Genomic DNA, 23,042 nt, shown 5'->3' with positions numbered 1-23,042 from the left:
TGCATGAAGTGAACAACCGGGAGACGCGGTAGCTGACCGACTGAGACTCGGCCAACGACCCAGGGAATTTCTTTTTTTTAAACGCCTCTTCGATTTCGTTGTCAGCAGGGGGCAGTGCATCACGGGACAATGTACTCTGTTTTGCCCCAATCTTTAACTCCTGTACCAGCCCGCACTGATCAGTGTGAAGTACGGTAAGTCCTCGCTTAACGAGTTTGCGTTCACACTATAACGTGTTCTGACTGTAACACGGTTCTTCCATTCGGGAACACTTTTCGCAGAACGCGGAATGTGCCCGTTATAACGCGGAATACGCTTCGTTATAACACGGAACACGCCCGTTATAACGCGGTTTCTGAGCAGTTGATGACGAACTACTTTATTGAGATGCGCGGCTGAGTGCTCCAGCGAGACAGTCCACGGAATGATACAGTAACGCGGTGGCGTACCCTCAGTTATTTGTCCCGCCATCTCACTGTGTGTGCGTAGTAGTAGTACATCATATCGAGACTAATTTCATCGTTAAATTATTTATGGGAAAGTTGTTTCCGCTTAACGACGCTCGATCGAGTGAGCGAAACGGTGATCAAGAAGGTGAGTGATAAATTAAGCGAACAATGAGGCAATCAACGGAATGCCGATTGAACGAATGCTCCATTTATGATTATGCAACTATCCAGCAATCGAACATAAGCAGAGTAAATAATGACGATCGCGCAAATCGAATGGACGACCATCAAACGAGCGATTTGAAACAATCGAGCAATCAAAAGATGCCGATTTGAATGACAACCAAACGACAACCGAGCAAAAAATCGAACATCAATGTCACGCAAGTGATCAGGAACACGATCAAAACTAATGACAAGAGAGCGGCTCAAACGACCGATTGAACTGCCCATCTAACGACTGAATTGATCAAATCGGACACTCAAACAATCGTACGAACACTCAAACGGACACTCGGAACGCATTCAAAAATAAACCTAGCGGTCGAAACGACCGAATCGATCAACCACACCATCCCGCTGACCATTCGTCCGCGCGCAATCTCCCACCGCTTTCGTCTCCCTCCTCCGGCTCACAGCTTGGCGGGCGCCAGTGGGCGTACCCCGCGCGCCGCCATGAAGCTGTGCAGCGCCTCCAGGTACTCGCTCTCGTGCGTGCGCATGTGCGCCGCGTGCCGGGACTTGTCCCAGCACACCGACGACACCTCCTGGCCGCGGCCGCGCCAGCCGTCCACCGTGTCGTCCACCACGGCCGCGTCGCTCAACCTGTCGTCCAGCGAGTAGTAGACGAGGGCGGGCGCGTAGCAGGGCCCCCTCTTGAACGCCGCCAGGGCCTCCTCGTAGTAGGCCACCGTGTAGGGCCGCAGCAGGCTGAAGTAGGCCAGCGTCGAGCGGTAGGTGAGGCCGCTGAGGTAGGAGGGCATGGAGGTCACCGAGACGCCTGCGACGAACGCGTGCGAGGGACAGGAAAGAGGCCGCGGATTGCGCGAGGCTCTGACGGGGGCGATGTGCGTGCACAGCCATCTTTAACCCTTGCCCGTTTCGATGACGTATGTGTACATTATCAAAACGAAACCGGAATAAAAACTAAAAATAAAATTACTTTAGCGGTACTGTGTCTCCCACAAGGCCATGCGGGAGGGGCGTGTGGCACAGTTTGGCACCAGCTATCGTGGAGTGCGGTCGTGTCGCTACAGTTCTCTAAATACAATCAACGCTCAGCCGCTTGCGCGTTCCGAGATTCAGCGGTGAATGGGACACCACCCTGCAATTTGCAGATATCTTGGAGCGGGAAAGGGGTTAAGTCGATCCTCATCACTCTTCTATCGCCACAACAGCATCATCTGTTCTTTCGCGTATCCATCGCCTCTCAGCCTTCGCCTCCACCTACTTACCCTATAAATTGCTTAGATTCATGTCGTTTCAATGTTCGCGTTTGCTACTTGTTGCAGATGTTGGCTCACCTCGATGCCTGCGGGTAGGTAGGGAGTTTCACGAATCTGTGTCATCCACCATCCCTCACATTCACGATTGGAGAGCCGGGCTCACTCACGCACCTTTGGCCATGTGTTCGAGGCTGCCGGCGACCATGCTGTCAAACACCTGGGCGCGGACGCGGCCGATGATGGCGCCGTAGCGCCCGGGCTCGCCTTGGGCGACGAGCAGCATGAGGCTGAACATGTAGGCGCCCACCGACATGGCGTGCACGTAGAGGGGGCGGCCGCCCTCCGGCGAGCCTGCGGAGCAACGCGGGAACAACCCATTAGCATGGTTGGCTACGCACGGTGCGAAAGAAGTTCAACCAGCGTCATCCGGGGTGACGAGGGATGGGGTCGGGTGGTGGGGGGAGGGGGTGTGCGGTGGCCATCCTGGAATAAACAAACAAAAAAAACCTTGCAGATGTGGAAGATGGGCGGTGATGAGGCCAAGCGGTAGCAGGTTTGCTACTTCTTGCAGAGGTTTTGCGGTTCAAAGCACCGGTCGCCCCGGTTAATACTGCGGCTGCGTTAATACGACTATTGGCATCACCCAATTTGGATTTCACACGAATGCTGACAGGCCCATGCACACTTGCAAGCCAGTGCTGTGTCACCGTGTGCTGCGCAATAGCAACACAGGGATGTAGTTGACATTGACTGTAATGTTTATCACACTAGACTGTGCTGCTGTCATCCAACCTAACCCATTCGATGTTTTTATTTCCTGAGATATATATAATTATTAAGCTACGATACATATAAAAATCCAGGTTTATTTTACTTAAGCCGTATATTAAACCAGGTTCTCAAACGTACTCATTGACGGAAAGAATCCTGAGCATTGCTTCAACTGTCGAGCAGCGAGAATCGAACCGAACCGAACCGGCGACCTCTAGATTTACAAGTCGAGGTGTGCCGACCATCGCAGCGCAGCAGACGCGTCCCACGCAGGAGTACGACGCCTAATCACGACAGCACCCACACACACGAGCACGCACGCACACGCGTGTGCCCGTCACCGTCGTGCCCGCGTACCGTCGCCTCCCGTTAGCCGCGGCTCCGTCGCGAGCAGCTCCAGCGCGCGCCGCGCTCGCACAATCCCCGAGCGCGGCCACAGGAAGTGGCTGACGTGGCTCTCCACGGTGAACACGTCCATGCCCAGGGCATGGTACAGGTCGCGGTAGCGCTGCGCGGCTTGCGGACGCGCGCCGAGCCACGGCAGGAACACGGCGAGCGGCCGCGCCGACGGGCGCGCTTGCCGCGGCATCGCCGCCGGCGCCGTCGGATCGCCGGCCCCCAAGACGACGCCGCCGTTGGCGTCCTCGCCGGGGAGCGCGTGCAGCGTGAAGCCGTTGTCCAGCGCGTGCAAGAAGACGTTCGACTTCGCCGAGTTGCTGTCACCGTCGCCGCGAGTGCCGCTCATCGCTCGGCGCTGCAAATCGAAATCGGATGGGAAGGAGGGGAGGCCACGGATTACGGTGGGGACATCGGTGATGAGTGGCAGCTCCTCGGTTTGGTTGGAGCGTGCGTTTGGTTCGGCGGTTACGCCTCGTTTGTCATTTTCGTCGCGAAATCACCGATATCAGTTATCTGCGGGCGGGAATACACCGCGGGTTGATAGGTCCACAGCACAGAGTGCAGCCACTGTGTCGACGCTCCACCGTCAATATAATTAAACATATACTGTGAATATACAAGGTTGTAGGCAGAAGGCCCATTGAGCCTTCGATCAGTAAGGAGGTCACTCATTCTCCTCTGTTGCATCCATAGTCTGGGACTTCCTTTCCCCAGCCATCTGTGCTGCGCAGTTATCAATTGTTCACGAAGATCACGAGGAAAGGATAAGGACCACGGCAGCAAGCAAAGTTTATGAAAAGTTTCCCTGTTTACCAGGTGTGTCCCTGTTTGCCAGGTGTGTCCCTGTTTACCAGGTGTCTCCCTGTTTACCAGGTGTCTCCCTGTTTGCCAGGTGTCTCTGTTTACCAGGTGTCTTCCTGTTTACCAGGTGTCTCTGTTTACCAGGTGTCTCCCTGTTTACCAGGTGTGTCCCTGTTTACCAGGTGTCTCCCTGTTTACCAGGTGTCTCCCTGTTTACCAGGTGTCTCCCTGTTTACCAGGTGTCTCCCTGTTTACCAGGTGTCTCCCTGTTTACCAGGTGTCTCCCTGTTTACCAGGTGTCTTCCTGTTTACCAGGTGTCTCTGTTTACCAGGTGTCTCCCTGTTTACCAGGTGTCTCCCTGTTTACCAGGTGTCTCCCTGTTTACCAGGTGTCCCTGTTTACCAGGTGTCCCTGTTTACCAGGTGTCTCCCTGTTTGCCAGGTGTCTCCCTGTTTACCAGGTGTCCCTGTTTACCAGGTGTGTCCCTGTTTACCAGGTGTGTCCCTGTTTACCAGGTGTCTCTCTGTTTACCAGGTGTCCCTGTTTACCAGGTGTGTCCCTGTTTACCAGGTGTGTCCCTGTTTACCAGGTGTCCCTGTTTACCAGGTGTCCCTGTTTACCAGGTGTCCCTGTTTACCAGGTGTCTCCCTGTTTACCAGGTGTCCCTGTTTACCAGGTGTGTCCCTGTTTACCAGGTGTGTCCCTGTTTACCAGGTGTCTCCCTGTTTACCAGGTGTCCACAGGCGGCAGCAAACGTTTGGCGATGGCTCGGTGTTAGTCGGGCGCGACTTTCTATGTTTCACGTCTGTGGCTTTGACCCACTTGGCAAGCGTCCAAGTCAGTCAATGTTGATCATCACTGTTTTTCAATTCGACGACGGTGGGCGGACGGGGGGGGGTTAGCATGGCTTTCGTCGGGCGGGTGAAGGCAATAATCAAATTGTTGCACGGTACTCTCTAAACGCTGCCCACGACTACGAGCACTGAGAGGCATGGTGAAGTATGGCCCATAGCCCTCCGTGGGCTCGCAACGGTGGGTCAATCCACCCTCTTTGTCAAGCCACCAAGTCATCGAGCGGGGTGCTCGCTGTACATGACAAAACAGAGGGGGCCGTCATCGGCAAAAAGCACGCAGGGGAGCTGGTAACGACGATGATGGGATTCCACGGCGCTTGCTGGCAGACCCGTTGCACATTGAAGCCCTGTGGGCAGGAAATTCATGGGGTAGATCCAGCCAGGCTCTACAGGTTAAGGGAGTAGTAGGCTGACTGGCTGACTATGCACACGCTATAAAACACAAGCGTGCCCACACAGTACGCTGTCTGGATCGTGGCCCACTCACACCCTCACCACAAACACAAGCGTGTCCACACAGTACGCTGTCTGGATCGTGGCCCACTCACACCCTCACCACAAACACAAGCGTGTCCACACAGTACGCTGTCTGGATCGTGGCCCACTCACACCCTCACCACAAACACAAGCGTGTCCACACAGTACGCTGTCTGGATCGTGGCCCACTCACACCCTCACCACAAACACAAGCGTGTCCACACAGTACGCTGTCTGGATCGTGGCCCACTCACACCCTCACCACAAACACAAAGCGTGTCCACATAGTACGCTGTCTGGATCGTGGCCCACCCACACCCTCACCACAAACACAAGCGTGTCCACACAGTACGCTGTCTGGATCGTGGCCCACTCACACCCTCACCACAAACACAAGCGTGCCCACACAGTACGCTGTCTGGATCGTGGCCCACTCACACCCTCACCACAAACACAAGCGTGTCCACACAGTACGCTGTCTGGATCGTGGCCAACTCACACCCTCACCACAAACACAAGCGTGTCCACACAGTACGCTGTCTGGATCGTGGCCCACTCACACCCTCACCACAAACACAAGCGTGTCCACACAGTACGCTGTCTGGATCGTGGCCCACTCACACCCTCACCATAAACACAAGCGTGCCCACACAGTACGCTGTCTGGATCGTGGCCCACTCACACCCTCACCACAAACACAAGCGTGTCCACACAGTACGCTGTCTGGATCGTGGCCCACTCACACCCTCACCACAAACACAAGCGTGTCCACACAGTACGCTGTCTGGATCGTGGCCCACTCACACCCTCACCATAAACACAAGCGTGTCCACACAGTACGCTGTCTGGATCGTGGCCCACTCACACCCTCACCACAAACACAAAGCGTGTCCACACAGTACGCTGTCTGGATCGTGGCCCACTCACACCCTCACCACAAACACAAGCGTGTCCACACAGTACGCTGTCTGGATCGTGGCCCACCCACACCCTCACCACAAACACAAGCGTGTCCACACAGTACGCTGTCTTAATCATGGCCCACTAACAATCCTCAAACACAAACACAAGCGTGTCCACACAGTACGCTGTCTGGATCGTGGCCAACTCACACCCTCACCACAAACACAAGCGTGTCCACACAGTACGCTGTCTTAATCATGGCCCACTAACAATCCTCAAACACAAACACAAGCGTGGCCACACAGTACGCTGTCTGGATCGTGGCCCACGAACACCCTCAAACACAAAGCGTGTTTTTGCTGCGTTGGCTACAGACGTGAACATGTTATTACATCTTTGTATTTTAGCTCGGTTAAGCTTAGCTGCGTTATTGCGGGCGGGGAGGGGGTCACGTGGACCAGGTTCTTAACTGGAGGGGGGTGGGGGTAGGCGGGTTGGTTCCATAACAACGAGTTTGAGAACCACCGCATTGCAAGAATCATCAACGATCTGTCACAAGCCAGAGCTCGCGGGCAGGAGTAGTCAGCTATAAAAAAAAGACGGATGTGCATTTACAGTGCAAGGGGTGTGGAGCTGTTTTGCCGCTGTGGTTCTCACAGTGAACTCTAAACCCGGTGAGCCGAAATCATCATCATCATCATCTAGCCGTGTGTGATGTCCGATCCGGTCTTCGGCCCATCACCAAAGAGCTCTCTGTCCAGCGTGGTGAAGTATGGGCGAACAACCCCCACGACCGATAATGGGCGGGGAGGCGCTTTGTGTGGCAGTGGCTTGACAAAGGGCCATAAATAATAACCATTTAAAATTATTTTTTAACTAAATTCTCCAAAATCCATAATCATTATCTTGAACATAACGAGCGATGTTACTCTACGATGGAATTTGTGTACAATAAAAGCCTCGCTTGGTGGGTTTCCAACCAATAACTGGGTCACAGCGACACACATTACATTTATTTGAGGACACATATAACCGTATCCGAAGGGCAGCTGCCAGCCCCTGGGCTATGTTAAGCTGTTTTGAAACTCGACGCGCACAAGTTTGAAGGGCTGAAACGAACCACAGAGATTAACTCGTTAAAAGAAAATAACATTCAACAAGTTTCCCGGTGACGTGCGATGTAGTGGAAATAACTTGATGTATTCTATTATGATTATGCTGTGTTTAGTGGCGTCTTTCGTTACAGCCGTTTGTGAGCGTATGAAATCTGTCTCGTGGAGCTGATTTCAAAACACGTTCCTTCGGAGTGGGCAGGTAGAAACTTGGTTGGACAGCGCATTCGTGCACGACAGACAAATATGCACGACAGACAGACAAATAATCCCTGGTGGGCAGTGTGGAACCTGTTGTTTCTACCTGTATTAAACGTATTTAATTGTACGGCATTGTTATTACTACGCTTGTTTACCCAAGGAAAGCCTCACTGAGTCTCAAAATACTTTTTTCAGCAGGGTCCTACCAAGTATTCACAGTAGGGGCCCATATTGTTATACGCGGTCCCATTTGAGTGAGTAATTTGCATGTAATTTTGTAATATTGGGATCGTTTTCAACATTGGGACCAAGTTGCAGTCGTGCGACCTACACGTATTGATTAGACAAAATAGGAAGCAGAGAAACATCTTGTCTTGTTTGGGGGAGTCGCACATTTCCAAAGTATTTTTTTAACGAACCAATGGAATAAAGAACACTGATTGAAACAATAGTGTAAACCTAAAAAAACCTAAAGTTTGTTTTTAAATAAGTTTATTTACCCAGGAGACCCTTTCTGAGTTTCTGGACCTTTCTTACATGAAGATCCTGCATCGGAATGTTTGTCCAATTCTGCTTTATAACAAGCTCCCAATGCCGGAGAAACACAGCAATGGGACAAACATCACGTCCGACATTTCTCTACACATTGTTGGAACCTTCTTCCAATTGGAGGCTTCCACCCCTGCACACGTAACCACAACATCCCTTAAATCAGTGAAATCCACACAACGTTCTCAAGCGACACCCACTCCACGTGGAGGCGCATACATTTTCCCCGTACGAATTATCAAGTGCCACAACTTCCAGTGACAACAAGCCTAAGCAGCAATCTACGACAGTACAGCAAATGCCTTTGAACTGAGAAAGCCCTCATTTGAGCCTCAATACTAAGTTGCAGGATGTTTCCTGCCACGTTGGAGCGTTTGGCCAATTCCATCGGTGAATGAGCGTCTGGCCTCTGGCTGAAAGAGACCTGCGAACGCAGAGGAGGAACTCCCCACCGCCAGCACCACCACCAACCACGAGGAGAAATTACCTATCGTCTCTTCTCACCTTCTTCTTGGTTCTTTCGGTAAAGTCACGTAGAAGGGAAATAATACAATAATACAAATAAAACATGATAAAATAATTCTCACGACGTTCCGGCCACAACGCAAGCAGCCGTCCTCAGGTGAAGAACAGGTCTGTCGGAAAGACATTTTAGACACTGTCTTTCCGACAGACCTGTTCTTCACCTGAGGACGGCTGCTTGCGTTGTGGCCGAAACGTCGTGATAATAATTTTATTATGTTTTATTTTTATTATTATTTTATTACTTCCCTTCTACGTGACTTTACCGCAAGAACCAAGAAGACGAATCCCTGCAGTCACGAAAGCTTTAAATCGAAATCTTCTCACCTTGATTGCGTGGGTCATGACCATCCAGGGTCGACAATATGTTGCCGTGGGCTTTGAGAGCGAAGCAAGTTGCAACACCACCACCATCACCTTCCACACAAGATCCTCCCTGGTTGGTGTTGTTGTGTGTTGTTTACGGCTTGCTTGTCGGAATATCCCTTGTTCAGTATCAGCGGAGTGTGTACTACCACTGCAACGTTAACGCGCGTGTACCACAACAGCAACTGACTGGAGTTACGAATCGGTGTGCACTCATTGATTACGATCATGATAGTTTCTCATCGCTGCGGAGGCGAGACCGTGTGTAACTGCGTAACAAAAACGAGGCCAGTGTACCGAAGGGCGGCGGCTGGTCTCGCTAACACGAGTGGTCGTTGAAATTTTACTTTCTTATTTCTGGCGCTGGTAACAAAGACAGAAGCTGAATATCTGCAGAGCCATAATCCCGTTGTGTTATTGGCCGAGTCGGTGGCATCACCCCGCCCACGTTGGGTGGTGCTGGGTGGCCGTGGGCGGTTATCGCTCGCTGCGAATAACCGCACGTGTGTTGAGTTGAATTCAAAACAACGCCTTTAGTCCGGATTATAAGACGCACCGGATTATAAGACGCACCTCAAATGCAATCGTGCCTCCGGTGGTCGATTAAAAGCAATTAAATCTGGTCTCATGAACGCACGTACAACTTACCGGATTATAAGACGCACACCCCAAATGTAATAAATTCCGGGGATCAATAAAGTTGTACAAATCTGGTCACATCTAGACACACGCGCCGGATAATAAAACGCACCCCAAATCTTGTGACCCCGTGGTCAAAAAAAGTGAAACACACCCCGGGCATACGAACCGGATTATAAGACGCACTGAAAAGTAAGACGCATCCCCATGTAATAGTACCTGGTCAATATAATTATATAAAATCTGGTCTCATACACACACCCTACCGGATTATAAGACGCACCACCAACGTTTTAATTTATTGAAAATACAGGTGGGGAAAAGTGCGTCAGAAAATCGGGAGAATACATCAATGCATCGCTGTCAACCTATACGGTTTATTAATTTTATTTATTTTCATCTTTTATTTTGTATTTATTATTATTTTTACCTACGTGACTTTACCGAAAGAACCAAGAGTACTATACGGTTTATACCACGTATTCTTGTCAAGGGAAATTGCGTTTTCAGGTCCATACGGTGTGTACAGACGTTTCAATATGGGCAACATTTTTTTGTCTATTTGTTTGAGTTTCTCCCATGTGATGGGACTTTGTAGGATGAACGTTGAGATGTATAAGGGCACTGGGTGACCAATAAGGTCTGAATTGGTCTGTAATTAGGTAGGGCACTGATCAGAGGTTGACAGGTATGGCAATGGACAGAGGTTTTGGCAATCTAAATAACAATAATTTTTTTGTTCGAATTCGGTCAAAACAAAAAGCGTCAGTATTTCAAGAGCTGCAATGGCACTGTGGTGAACACGAGACGGCGTGGTTCTCCTTAATAAATAACATCACGGAGCGGTCCTTGAAGAGCCGCAATGGATGCCATTACCTAAGCGTATGTTGGGAGACCAAATGTTTTTTTTCAATTCAGGGATGTTGAGCACTTCTTAGGCGACGAAAAATAATAGTTTGTAACTGGATGTGACGTTTAATGGAATCGCCTTGGGAGGCTCTTTGAATGTTGCGCATAAAACCCAAGAAGTCCAGGACATATTTGAGAAATATATGCAAACCAAGGCCGTAGCCATGGAGTCAACATTGGGGGGGACCAAATCGTCCAGAGGGTCTAGGGGTCCCCGCCCCCCAGAAAAAAAAATCTAAATTTGAAAACTAATTTCCTGCCTAAAATATTAAAAAATCACTACCACATGGGATGGATTTTTTTTAAAAACAATAACGTCTAATAGTGTATTGTATTACATTGCTCTGTTTTTAATTTTTCCCTTTTCTTGTTTCATTGTATGTAATGGCAGAGATTAGGGATTAATAAAGTACAACCATAACCACGATCATATAAACAGAAATCTATGCATTGTTATATGAAGACAAGTCCAGATATTGTGGCCAAGGTTTAGCAAATTGTTGTTTTTATTGACATAGCATAACAATTTTTGTAAAATATTTTTTGTAGAAATATATTGGGGGGGACATTTTGAGCATGTTTGAATGTTGGAGGGGGGGGGATGTGTCCCTCCCAATTTCTGTTATAATTACGACCTTGATGCAAGGTCGTGTTCGTGGTTGGCACACACTGTTATATATATTGACCTGAAACACTGTGTACAGTACTGTGTGTAATCTGTGTGTAATTGCATTGCCTGAAGCCACGCTTTTAATATTTGCGTCTCAATGTTTACGGAACACTGTGAAGCAGAGGATGTGTGTGTGTGTCTGTGTTGGAATCAGCACCGGGCAGACAAAGGTGGCTACGGAGAGGCGCTTCTGGACACATACAAATCACCTTCGTGCCACACCAGCCTTAATAGATGCTCGCAAATTTCCCTTTTCTAAATCATACAACTGAATTAAGATCTATAGATGTGTTTTTGTAGTCCGACGGCGCAGCCTATCATCTCTTCTGGGGTGAATAAAATACGTACCACTTTGTGGCACTGATCCCTGCCACCCGATGCCTATCACGAGGCAAGGGTTAGGGCCAGCTGGTTGCCTGGGGTTAGAGTTAGGATGTGGTTGGCTCGTGTGGTTAGAGATTGCGCGAGTATACTCGTCGGTTTGGGGCCGTCCATAAATGACGTCACGCGATTTGGGACGATTTTTGACGCAGTGTGACTTCGTCACACGGCGTCACAAAAAATCAGACCCCCCCCCCCCCCTCAAATATGACGTCACAAAGCTCTGCCCCCCCCCCAAATAAAACATGTTTCAAATCGCTTTAAATTATTATCGTTGTAGTGCGTATTTAATGTGGCGCTGCACTCTGATGTTGGAGGATAAAACATTTATCAAAAAGTCTATTTAAGTAGAACGTGTTGTCTATATTTATTTAAAGTTGCGCATTTTGATGTGACGTCACATTTCTAAACCCCCTCCCTTCGTCACACATCGTCACAAATGTCTGACCCCCCCCCCCCCCCCCTATGTGCGTGACGTCATTTATGGACGACCCCTTTCTTGGCGAGTTTATGGTTAGGGCCAGTGTCTGGCTCGTATGGTGAGTGGAAGGTTCTCGTGTGAACAAGAGGTCGGACTAGAATCTGGTTGCATAGAGTTCGGACGGGTGTCTGGCTGGCTCGTGTGGCGAGGGTTAATATGATTAGAATTAAGGCTAGTTTTTGATTGGCTAGTGTGGTTGGGGTCAGGGTTAGTGTCGAGTTGGCTAGTAACTCCGCACTTTAACACATTCCTGCGGAGGGAGCTGGTAGGAACGTTGGGTTGCTCGGTCAATGGCCAGGGTCAACGGCGGCGTGGTGTATTCCGCAAATATGCTCGACTGTGAGAGCGGGCACAAGCCGGCGTGAGTAGGTTAAACGTTGAGTTTTATAAGGGCACCACGGGGTGACTAGCACCTCCCCAGTCAGCCCCACCCCTCCCACCCTCCCCACCCTCCCCACCCAGCCCCTCCCCACCCAGCCCCTCCCCACCCAGCCCCACCCCTAACAAAAGGAGGGGGTGTCGTTTTATGAACCGTGAACCAAACCCTATTTGCCCCATGATGCATTTGAATTTGCGGATCGCGGATTTGCCGATTGTGGCTATTTGCAAGAACACAACCCCCGCCAAAGACACGTTTTTTTGCGTACCTGTCAAGATAACTCGCCATACGCAGCATGCACCGACAGCCCTAACGTTACGATGGGACCTGCAGTTCCGTGTCACCTAGGTGCCGTGGTGGCAAGATGTTAACTCTCTCGCCTAGTATACAGGAGGTCGTGGGTTCGATCCCAAACCAGATGCTTCTATATTTGGAGTTTGCATGTTTTCCTTGTGGTCGTGTGGATAATTCTCTGGGCCCTCTTTTAGAAACATGCGTTTAGAATAGTTAGCAAATATATGGCCAGGTCGCTTCTGGTTAAATAAAAATTACCTGGTAAAATAAAAATAGTTTAGGTTTAGTTCAGCTGTCAGGCTGCAGTGGCCGTCAAAGTGAAATCCTGGTCAGTGGCTTTACGCAATTGGCCGCTACTGATCGATCACCGGATGAGTGGATAGTGAGTGGGAGGCGCGGGTAAGGGCACGGAAAGGGATTACGACGAGCAGACTTGCTGTCATGCCTGTAGGCCACCGCTGCCTGTGCATGCGCAGTGTTTTTGTAAAACCGTTATCCAAGACAGGCAACAGCTCCCGTCTTGACAATACTGACACATCCTCAATGCTGTTTGTTGATCGACGGTTGACACCCACGGACTGGCGGCTCGCACAAAGAAGCTGATCGATTGTTCAATTTCCTCCATAACTTGGCATGCTCAGCACCCCTGGGACACAGTTATTTAGCATCACTCCACCCCACACGGTCGTAAATGTGTCCTTTCATGTTGTGATGCCCCTGCAGTCCATTACAGGGTCTGGGGTAAATGAGCTGGTCGCCCTGGATTTTCTTGGACGTTTTCCCTGCACTCCGAGGAGGAAATCTTTGTTGCTATTTGGCATTGAGTATTTTACTTACTGCCCGATAGCAGATCAAACTGCACAGATCATAGCGAAAGCTTTCAATCAATGGGTACGTGATTAAAAAGGGGCCTCCTGAGCTATTACTAACAGATCAGGGTCGACATTGACCTTCTCAATTGCTGCTGGATGTCTGTAACATCATGGGGACAAAGAAGCTGCGCATCTCCCCAATCACCAGCAGACTGATGAGATGGTGAAACAACCAAATCGTACTTCCTAAGCCTTGCTAAGCCACGCCACAGGAGAGGAGCAGACTGATTCGAATCTGAACATAACTGACGGCATACAGAGTTGCTCCCAGCGTGTCCACAGGATTTTCTACTTTTTCTTCTTATTATTATGTATGAGCGAGACCCCGTGCCGCCTATTGAACACACCATTTGGCACAAATTCCGTCCCAAGCCCCGTCTTAGCCAGAGTCCTTTCGTCACTCCCCAATCGCATTTACGGGAGGCACACGTAGCAGCGCAGGCAGCGTCTGCCTCCGCACAAGCAACGAAACAGCGAATTCCGGAGAAATATGTCGCGCCAATTAAATTCGCGGTTGGTGTACAAGCAGGGCCGGATTAAGGCACGGGGCCTTTAGGTGCTGCAGCCCAGGGGCCTCTGCCAGCTGGAGGGCATCCAGAGATTAAGTGAAAAGTTATTTCACTTGTGAATGCTGAATTTTATTTGTTGTTAGCCTTGTAAAAATAAACTTTCTTTTTCTTTAACTTTGTTTTCCTTTTGAAAATATTATGGGGGGGGGGGGGGGTGCTCAAAGTACCTGTCGCCCAGGGGCCTACAAAATTTTAATCCGGCCCTGCGTACAAAGCGTGGCTACACTGCCCCCACGTGCATCTGCTAATTCGCCGGTGTGCAAGAAATGAGTCCAGAAAGCAGTGGTGGCTCGTGACTTCTCCACTACGTGTTAAACTGAGCAAGTGAACTCGTGTCCATCCATGTGGGGTTTCTCCGGATGCTCTTGTTTCCTTCAATGTGTATAAACATTCGAGATCAATTGGCTGAAAAACATGAAAATAAAAAAATTTCAATGTAGCTGGATCTTCGTGCAAAACAGTCCTTGGTTTCAGTGTGGCTTTCCTGGATAAACAAGTTAGTATTGCCAAGAAACTCAGCTGTATGTTTTTAAAAAGCCTGCCTGCTTCTAAGACAATGGACGTTGAAACTGCTCCAGAGTTTGTGTATTTAAACAACGGCTGCTGGATAGCCTCTGTCTAAAAAGCCAACAGGCTGATTGACTAAAATATAATTTATTTACAATTGGAGACAATGAGTTCTGTTGATATTGCCATCCACGAGTGACATAAATTATGTAACACTTGCACAACAACGGCTGCTGGATAACCTTTGTCTGAAAAGCCAACAGGCTGACTGACTAAAATATAATTTTACTTACAATTGGAGACAATGAGATCTGTTGATATTGCCATCCACGAGTGATGTAAATTATGTAACACTTGCACAACAACGGCTGCTGGATAACCTTTGTCTGAAAAGCCAACAGGCTGACTGACTAAAATATAATTTTACTTACAATTGGAGACAATGAGATCTGTTGATATTGCCATCCACGAGTGATGTAAATTATGTAACACTTGCACAACACAAAGAACTGTTGAGACCACCCGTAAAGAGATGAGTATACATATATTTATATAGAACTCGGTAATGAATCTCCACATCCATCAGCCTATTTAATTGGCTTTCCAGACCAATATTATCCTGCAGCATTTTTTTAAAGCAATCGAACTCTGCACTTGTTTAGAACGTATGGATCTCATCAGCATTCAGGCTTGTAAAATAAATGCTGCTGAGTTGCCAGATTCTATTAGCAAACGCACTGCATGAAGAGACATCTGATATATATAAAAAAAGTAAATTGGCAAGTGAGTGTTCTGTCTGGTAAAACTGTTTGCACATGTGTGATGTTGTAGACTTAGAAATCCAATATGTTTGCGATCAACAGTAGGATAAATTAATGGACTTGTTCAAATCAAAGCTTACGACTCAATCACCCTGAATGTGCCCGATCGCGTCAGATGTCAGAAGCTTAAGCAATCTTGAGCCTGGACAGTGCTTGGATGAGCGAGCGCCCATGAGTCGCGCGTGTGTTTTAACCCGTCGTGTGGCTACTTTGTCAGCAGATGGCAGTGCAGCAAAATAAATAGTCGCTGCTGTGCTTCTGAGTTCTATGGTCCTACTCGTAGATGCCCCCTGCCCTCACCAACCCCCACTAGCCAGTAGTGTTGGAAGTTTGATCGAGTAAGCCTCCACGACCCGTATGGCGAGGAGAGGCCCTTACTTTATTGTTTAGCTTGACCAACCAAGAGCATTGACTTTCCGAGACTGCAGAGGAAAACGAGCATCCTCCCACAAGGAAGCGTGTTTGTATGGATGTATGTTGAACTTCTTTCGCACGGTACGTAGCCAACCGTACTAATCGGAGGTGCGGGAGGAAGGACAATAAACCTAAACACATAAGGCAGTTCTAAAGAACTAAACATTCAATATAGATATAAACGTATATAGCTCCAGTGGCTTCTTAATATCGGAAGGAAAATCGTTTTACACGGCCGCAGAAGCGGATCTGAAAGCGCTTGTTGTAAAGGTCGCAGAATTCTTTAAATCCTTGCCATCAAATTCATAATAAATCACGATAACCGCCTCTGGCAATGACGTGTGGGTGGTGTCAGGCTCCGTTGGGATGTGTATGCAAGAAATTAATGTTGGCACTACAGTGATCATACCCGTGTACATTGTCAATTTCCTGATGGTTTATTTAGCCCCCCCCTCTCCCACCAGAGTAGACATCCTCCCTGGTGTGTTCCGTAATTTGGCTGCCACACCATGGCTAGTCTCGACCACCGCCCATCATCCCTTTCGGCAACGTGTCCTGCCCAAGGTCACTTTACCCTCACACCTCGACTGACCTATACACAACCATCCTGTTCTCAAAGTCGATCAGCCTCATGAATGAAGTCATCACATACCATACTGTCCTGGGCCGTCTAGTTGACAGCTCGTCGTCACGAGCACGTTATGCCACACCGAGAATGAACCAATATAGACAAATGTGGTCTAATTTCGGAAGGTCGGTTGGTCAACCTTTGAGGAACAAACGTGTATGGCATTTGCGTTAATGAACAGAGTGAAAAAGTTACAACGAAGCCGATCCGGTTACTCTTGGAAACCCACGTCGTTTACGATCAAAGAGTTTAGAAAGGTCTTTAATATCGCCCTATGCTAAAAATGTACATTTAAAAGCTATCGTAGTTATTTTATATTTGCAGATCCATACACGATTACTCACCGACGACTCTCATGCACGGTAAACAGTAAGTCCACGCAGTTGTAAATTAACTCACGTGCCCATTGCCACGTACCTCCAGGGGTCCACGTAGCCCCGGTGGAGGACCACTGCTCTAGAGAGGCCCCTCTGGGGGGTATTTTGGCCTCATCTTCCACACTGGCGTCTTGGAAGAGTTGAGAGGACCCACATTTTACCCTACCACACACTCGACCCGCCTATCATAGACGAACCGTGGTGAACTCACGTGAGAGGGCTTTGTAAGTGCCGCGCCGGGAGATACACCCGGCGTGCTTTCGATTACTTGAATGATCGGCAAAATTGTTTGAGCCAAAAAATATATTTTAATTTAATCCCTTTGTGTTTCGTTTGTTGTCCTCCCCCCGCACCTCTGATTAGCACGGTTGGCTACGTACGGTGCGAAAGAAGTTCAACATCGTACATACACAGACTGATGACACGGTTGCTGAACTAAAAGCTTCATTGTTAAAAATACAATCTTAGGCAAGGAAAACGTCGACCAAGTTAGGCTGGGTGACTGTGGCGAACACATGAATTAAATGTTTATTATATGTGAATGGATTTAATTAAGTTGATATAGGCTACATGAAACGCTTTTAAAACTGCGTCTCTATAAATAGCAGTAATAGACAACCTATCGTTAATCACATGCAAGAGAACATGGTAATGCTGTACACAATGTAACCCATCTGCAAAGCCCCAACTCTAGCCCCGTGGTTGCTCTCGAATTTCAGAACAGCATTAATTGTTCATAAAAACTCAGGCGAAGCAATGAGTTTCAGATTTAAACATTCAGGATATCACAATTTCGCATTTAAAGGACAATTTCAGATCCTGAAATATCCTCGTGCTAACAACAGTCGTGGCAAATTTTATTTCCTGTATTTTTCTATCAATTCGAATAACGGGAACACATCGCTACTGTGACCTACATTATGTCTCTGAGCAAGGAAACGAGTAAAAATGCCACAAATTTGCCAAAGCAATGACATTTTTTTAAAGGAATTATCCGAAGAGGACGAATACAATATAACAGGGATACTGATGGTGCTGTGAACACAAATAAGCACGAATTAAACAATACCATAGTTGACAATGTAGCAAATATGCTAATTGCTTAAACAAATAAACTGATATGGAAATCGAGCTTTGCGACGTCGGGAACACGGTAGTCATGTGCTGCAGCCGATGGTGGCAGCACTTAAAGAATCAATGAGGTCAATACTGATGATCGCGAGTGACCCGGGAATACAGATGTCTATCGTTATCAAATATAACGAGGTCAATCTAAACTACGATGAGATTAATAAAAGCAAACGCTGTAAGAACGAGTTGCATGTGGTCGTAGACTTGCTCTTTAATGAGGGCCACGTGCAGTGAGATTCGATTGTCTGGCCTCGCCAGAAGAAAGCAGTACAGCAAGCTAATCACCCAGCCACTCACTCACACACAATCACTCACCCACTGATGTTGAGTGTGTAATCACTGAGTGAGTAATCACTCACTCAACATCCACTCATCTACGCATCCACTCACCCACCACCTCTCACTCGCTCACCCTTTCTTCCCTGCGAACCACTCAGCCACTCTCTAATCTGCTGCCTTCTCACTCACCTGTCCACTCACCTGCCCACTCACCTGTCCACTCACCTAAAGTGTCATCCACACTCTCTCTCACTCATCCACTCACTCACCCACCCACTCACCAACTCGCTCGTCTACCTGCCCACTCACCCCCCCTCCCTCCTCACCTCGTGTCCACCCATCACCACGCTGCACAGTGCACGGATGGGCTTGGCCAAGGTGGCGAGCGTCAGGTGAGCCATGGCCAGGAGAGCCGAGAGGGCGATCGTCAGCCGCTCCCACGGCACCATCGCCTCGTGCCGCCGCATCGACCTCGCTCCGAGTAGCCGTGACCTTGGGTGGAGGAAGCGCAGTGGAAGATTGCCGGCCGAGTTGTCCGTGTCTGCTGATGATTTGGGCTATATTTGCCGTTTTGTGTCTATGTATCCGCAGTGTATGTCTATGTATCGAAATGCCTAATTGAATTTGGTTTGTCCAGCTATTTGCGTGCCTATGCATTTGTTGTGTTTATATACTGCAGTAATTGACTAATGTTTTGTCTATTTGATTGTGCTCTTCTCTGTCGCCCGATGGTATATCTGTCTATTTGTCAAGCTATGTATTGATCAATGTATTCGTCTATTAGTCGACGTGTCCTGAGTGTTCGCCTGTCTGCGCGTCTACAAGTCCGTCTGTGGCGTCAAGCGCATGGCCCTGAATGCGATCCCGGCCGTGCCGCATTGGCGCACCGCCTTGGCGCACCGCCTTCTTCACCACGCGCACTCATACAGTACATGCGCACACCCACACGTCGACAAAGACAAAGGTCCCCCGTATAGCCTCAGCAGACTGATGGGGCAAGTGCTGTTGGCGAGCACCTACTCAACACACACGTCACACACAGACACACACACACAGTGACCCAGACTCGCACACGCATACACAGACAAAGGTCCCCCGTATAGCCTCAACAAACTGTTGGGGCAAGTGCTGTGAGCGAGCACCTACTCAACACACACGTCACACACAGACACATTCACACACACTGACCCAGACGCACACACATACACAGACAAAGGTCCCCCGTATAGCCTCGACAGACTGTTGGGGCAAGTGCTGTTAGCAAGCACCTACTTAACACACGGCACACACTCACACACACTGACCCAGACGCACACATACACAGACAAAGGTCCCCCGTATAGCCTCAGCAGACTGTTGGGGCAAGTGCTGTTAGCGAGCACCTACTCGCACACACGGCACACACACACACTGACCCAGACAAAAAACAAAGTTCCCCCGTATAGCCTATAACAGACTGTAGGGGCAAGTGCTGTTAGCGAGCACCTATGAAGGCCGGAACGATACACGAGGGGGTGGGTGGCCAGCAGCACCACGCTTGGGTAGAGGTCGTGGCGCCGCGATTGGCAGGGAGTGAACGGCAACGACGCATCGCGTGAGCGGACATGAAGGCGGCTGGCAAGGTGGAGACGCTGGGCTGGGAACAGGAGTTGGGGGGGGGGTAATGGGGATGGAGGGGGCTGTTGGGGGTTGGGGTAAGTTGAGAGGTGGCGTGGCGGTGGGGAAAGATTGCAATTGGAAATGTGATCACCCACCCCACTCACCCCACCCACCCTCCACCTCGACCACGTGTTAGGTGTCGTGCGTGTTATGTGGTTGTTGTAGGCTTGTGGTTGTGTGTGAGCGGCGGTGTAGCGGTTAGCGCGCTGCGCTATGAATCCAGCGACCAGGGTTCGATTCCCGCTCGCGGCCAACACCACCGGTGACGATTATCTGAACCGGTCCTGGGCCTCCCCCTCCCCCCTCGGTCGACTCGGCCTCAAATGAGTATCTGGTGTGGTGCGTAAAAACATCGCCACTAGGGAGACATGGCGCTGGCCACAGAGGCGTAGCTAGGATATTTTGCGCCCGGGGACGAACTATAAAATTGGCGCCCCCCCCCCCCCCCCCGTTTAATCACATTTTCCTATTACATCGAACAAGGAATAACACTTTAAATTTTTATGAAACATTGTATTTAAAGAAGCAAATTTATAGAAATTATATTACATGGCTCACTCAGTCACTGTCGTAGACTGGTTGACATAGTCTACAAAAGATAATTTTTTCTTGATTTCACTGTCGCAAACTGGTCAATCACGTAATCAAAATCTGTTTTTTCCAATGTTTCTCTTTCAACGCTAAGAAGAGCAAGATCGCTGAGACGATCTTGTCCCATTGAAGCCGCAAATACGACAAAATAAGTTTCAATTTGCTGAACGACCGCTCACAGCTTGCAATTGAAACTGCTATTGTTAATAAAATTTGCAGTGAAATTCGCAAATTCTGAAATGTCGTCTCCATAAAACACAATAAAACCAAGAAGATCCAAAGGAGTTTCTGGTAGAACTTCATTCTGGTTACTGAGCAGCATTTTGCAATCTCCAATTTCTGTGAAAAGTTCGTGGCCATTGATGTCGGTGTCATAGAAATTTCCAAAATCTGTGCAATTTCGACGAATTGCATCGACATCTGTGTCGGATAGAAGAGTTTTGACGTCCATCAGAAATCCAAATTTTGTGTTCAGGTCTTTTAGTCGTAAAAACCGTTAAGACATCTCCTGTCGAAGTCGATAAAATACGCTCTTCATAACGCGCACAATTTCTTCTTCTGATGAAAGTCCTGCATCTCTTGCCAGTTCTCCTGGCATCTTCTGACGTCGCCTAATTATTCTGTCCACATCGATCCCCCAGGCTGTGCATCTTGTTTTGACGTTTTCTACAGCAACTTGGCTCAAATCATCACGAAGCTTGACAAATTCATGCTCCAAAGATTCAAGATCAGTTGCTGCTTCCTTGAAATTCGTAGTAGGATCCTGTAAGCGCTTCTGAACACGATACATTTTTCCAAGAATGACATTCCAGAAATGTAATAAAACTATGAAGTAAAAATTTAATATGCATGCCTGTAACTGTTCTGCATCACTTCTGGTTTCAGGCGTCATAGTTACGTCCTCCGATAATTTGTCTAGCAGCCCTACTAGTTAATCCAGTCCTTCATAGATAGCTTTAAAAGATTATTATCGTGCACTCCAGCGTGTTTCAGGCCGTCGTAGTTTCCGCCACCAAAAAAACAGGCTAGTGACTAAGGCTGAAAGATTGCGCCTGTCTGTTGTTTGGGACGTTCTTCCATGTAAGTTCTTAATAGGCGCGCGTACCAAAATGTAGTTACATGACATGTAGGCTGTGTGTGGCAGGATATATAAACTTTAGGTTGAGGTGTATATTTGTGCAGTAGCTTCAGGATGCCGCGCCCGTCGCAATAAGTTATAATGTAACGTTGTAAGCCTCATTTTGGCGCCCCTTTACCTTGGCGCCCGGGGACATATGTACCCCCCTGCCCCCCCTAGCTACGCCTCTGGCTGGCCACCTACCCCCTCGTGTGCCGTTCCGGCCTTCATAGGTGTTCGCGAACAGCACTTGCCCCAACAGTTTGTTAATGCTACACGGGGGATCTTTGTCTTTGCGTGCGTACCTGAGCTTCGCAGTTACCCGATGGCAGCACATGCTCCAAAGGCTACACGGGGGATCTTTGCCTTTTGTATTTCCGCCTGAATGTGGTTTGGTGTACGTGACCGCAGTATGTGGACGTGTGTGTGTGCGCGCGGCCGTGTGTTAGTGTTGTAATTATTCGTCGTACTTTTGGGTCCCAGACCCTCTGTTCGCGATCATCACGGACATTGATTATTGTGGGCAGGCTTCGGGTAAAGCCGCCGTGGCGAGGAGTCCGAGCCATATCCCTGTTCACCTTCTGGTGCAACAGGGAATATCCTCCACCCCCACGCACTTTCACAGTGTTTTGACCACATACAGTACCGGAGTTCGACAAGCCGCCCATGGTTGTACCAGAAGGATTCACATCTGGTACAGATGCAATGAGAGGCGATCAATATCCATGTGAGGTCGAGGGATGGCAACGGTGTGGGGAGGAGGTGGGGGGGGGGACATTGTGACATCTATCAATGTATGTGTAGTGTCTTGTAAAATCACTCAGCCGGACACGTTGTTGCAAGTCACCAGCTTACACTTGATTATTATACTCTTGCACCAGTTGTAGGCACTGGCGTGGCGCGTAAGGGGGAATCGCCAGGTTCGTAACACAAGGCCGCTAATAGCAACACTACAGCTCCCCAAATCTGGTCTCATAACACCTGCCCACCGGATGAGATGCAGCGCCAACTTTTACTTGAAAACATTGGGGGAAAAAGGGCGAAAGTGCGTCTAATAATCTGGAGAACATGGTAATCTCGACAATGGCGCATTCTACGCAGTGGGCACACGCACGTCTCGACCACATTAATGAGGCACCGTTATTAAATTGGGTCAATAAAATGAGTGCCGCATTCACGAGACGCCAATAGCTGTTGTGGTTACTTATCGCAAGAATCTCGACTTTTCCATTGGTCCGAAACTCATTCGAGAATGGGCCCACACGCTTCGACACCCATGGCACACAGCCTCTAAAAAGTCGCATATTTAGAACATCACGATCGAATTATTCATCATGTCCTCGTTAAAACATGAAAACAATAATCGTTTGTTCGGCGCTTATTATTTACTATCAATGTGTGTTTAATAAAGTAAACCCATCGGTTATGATTTGTCCTTTTCACATTTGCATGCGCATTCCTTCGCTAGTGTACG

At 48.8% G+C, this 23,042-nt stretch overlaps 1 protein-coding gene across 2 annotated transcripts; it reads right to left on the bottom strand.

The window, feature by feature from the left end:
• Window positions 1-352: 352 nt before the first annotated feature.
• On the bottom strand, window positions 353-19,088 carry LOC144723059 (uncharacterized). Of its 2 annotated transcripts, none has more exons than XM_078601601.1 (4): window positions 18,528-19,088; window positions 3,023-3,419; window positions 2,066-2,245; window positions 353-1,449 (listed from the first exon to the last, which is right to left on the bottom strand). In XM_078601601.1, exons 1-4 carry the CDS (start codon window positions 18,666-18,668, stop codon window positions 1,082-1,084), a joined length of 1,086 nt encoding a protein of 361 aa, XP_078457727.1. In that variant the 5' UTR covers window positions 18,669-19,088; the 3' UTR covers window positions 353-1,081. The 2 variants fall into 2 exon arrangements, with proteins under 2 accessions (XP_078457727.1, XP_078457728.1); XM_078601602.1 differs by lacking the exon at window positions 18,528-19,088 and adding an exon at window positions 8,812-9,473.
• Between the last annotated feature and the right edge of the window lie 3,954 nt (window positions 19,089-23,042).

The sequence above is a fragment of the Lampetra planeri genome, chromosome 16 (assembly GCF_965212315.1).
Source record: "Lampetra planeri chromosome 16, kcLamPlan1.2.h2, whole genome shotgun sequence".
In the NCBI taxonomy this organism is placed as follows: domain Eukaryota; kingdom Metazoa; phylum Chordata; class Hyperoartia; order Petromyzontiformes; family Petromyzontidae; genus Lampetra; species Lampetra planeri.
Note: the sequence above shows the minus strand (reverse complement) of the source record. Positions and strands in the feature narration are given on the sequence as shown.

Coding starts and splice junctions, on each gene's coding strand:
- LOC144723059 (XM_078601601.1), bottom strand. CDS start 18,668: ATGCGGCGGCACGAGGCGATGGTGCCGTGGGAGCGGCTGACGATCGCC. Junction 3,420..18,527: donor TGGTGATGGGTGGACACGAG/GTGAGGAGGGAG, acceptor TTCGATTTGCAG/CGCCGAGCGATGAGCGGCAC. Junction 2,246..3,022: donor GCGGCTAACGGGAGGCGACG/GTACGCGGGCAC, acceptor GTTGCTCCGCAG/GCTCGCCGGAGGGCGGCCGC.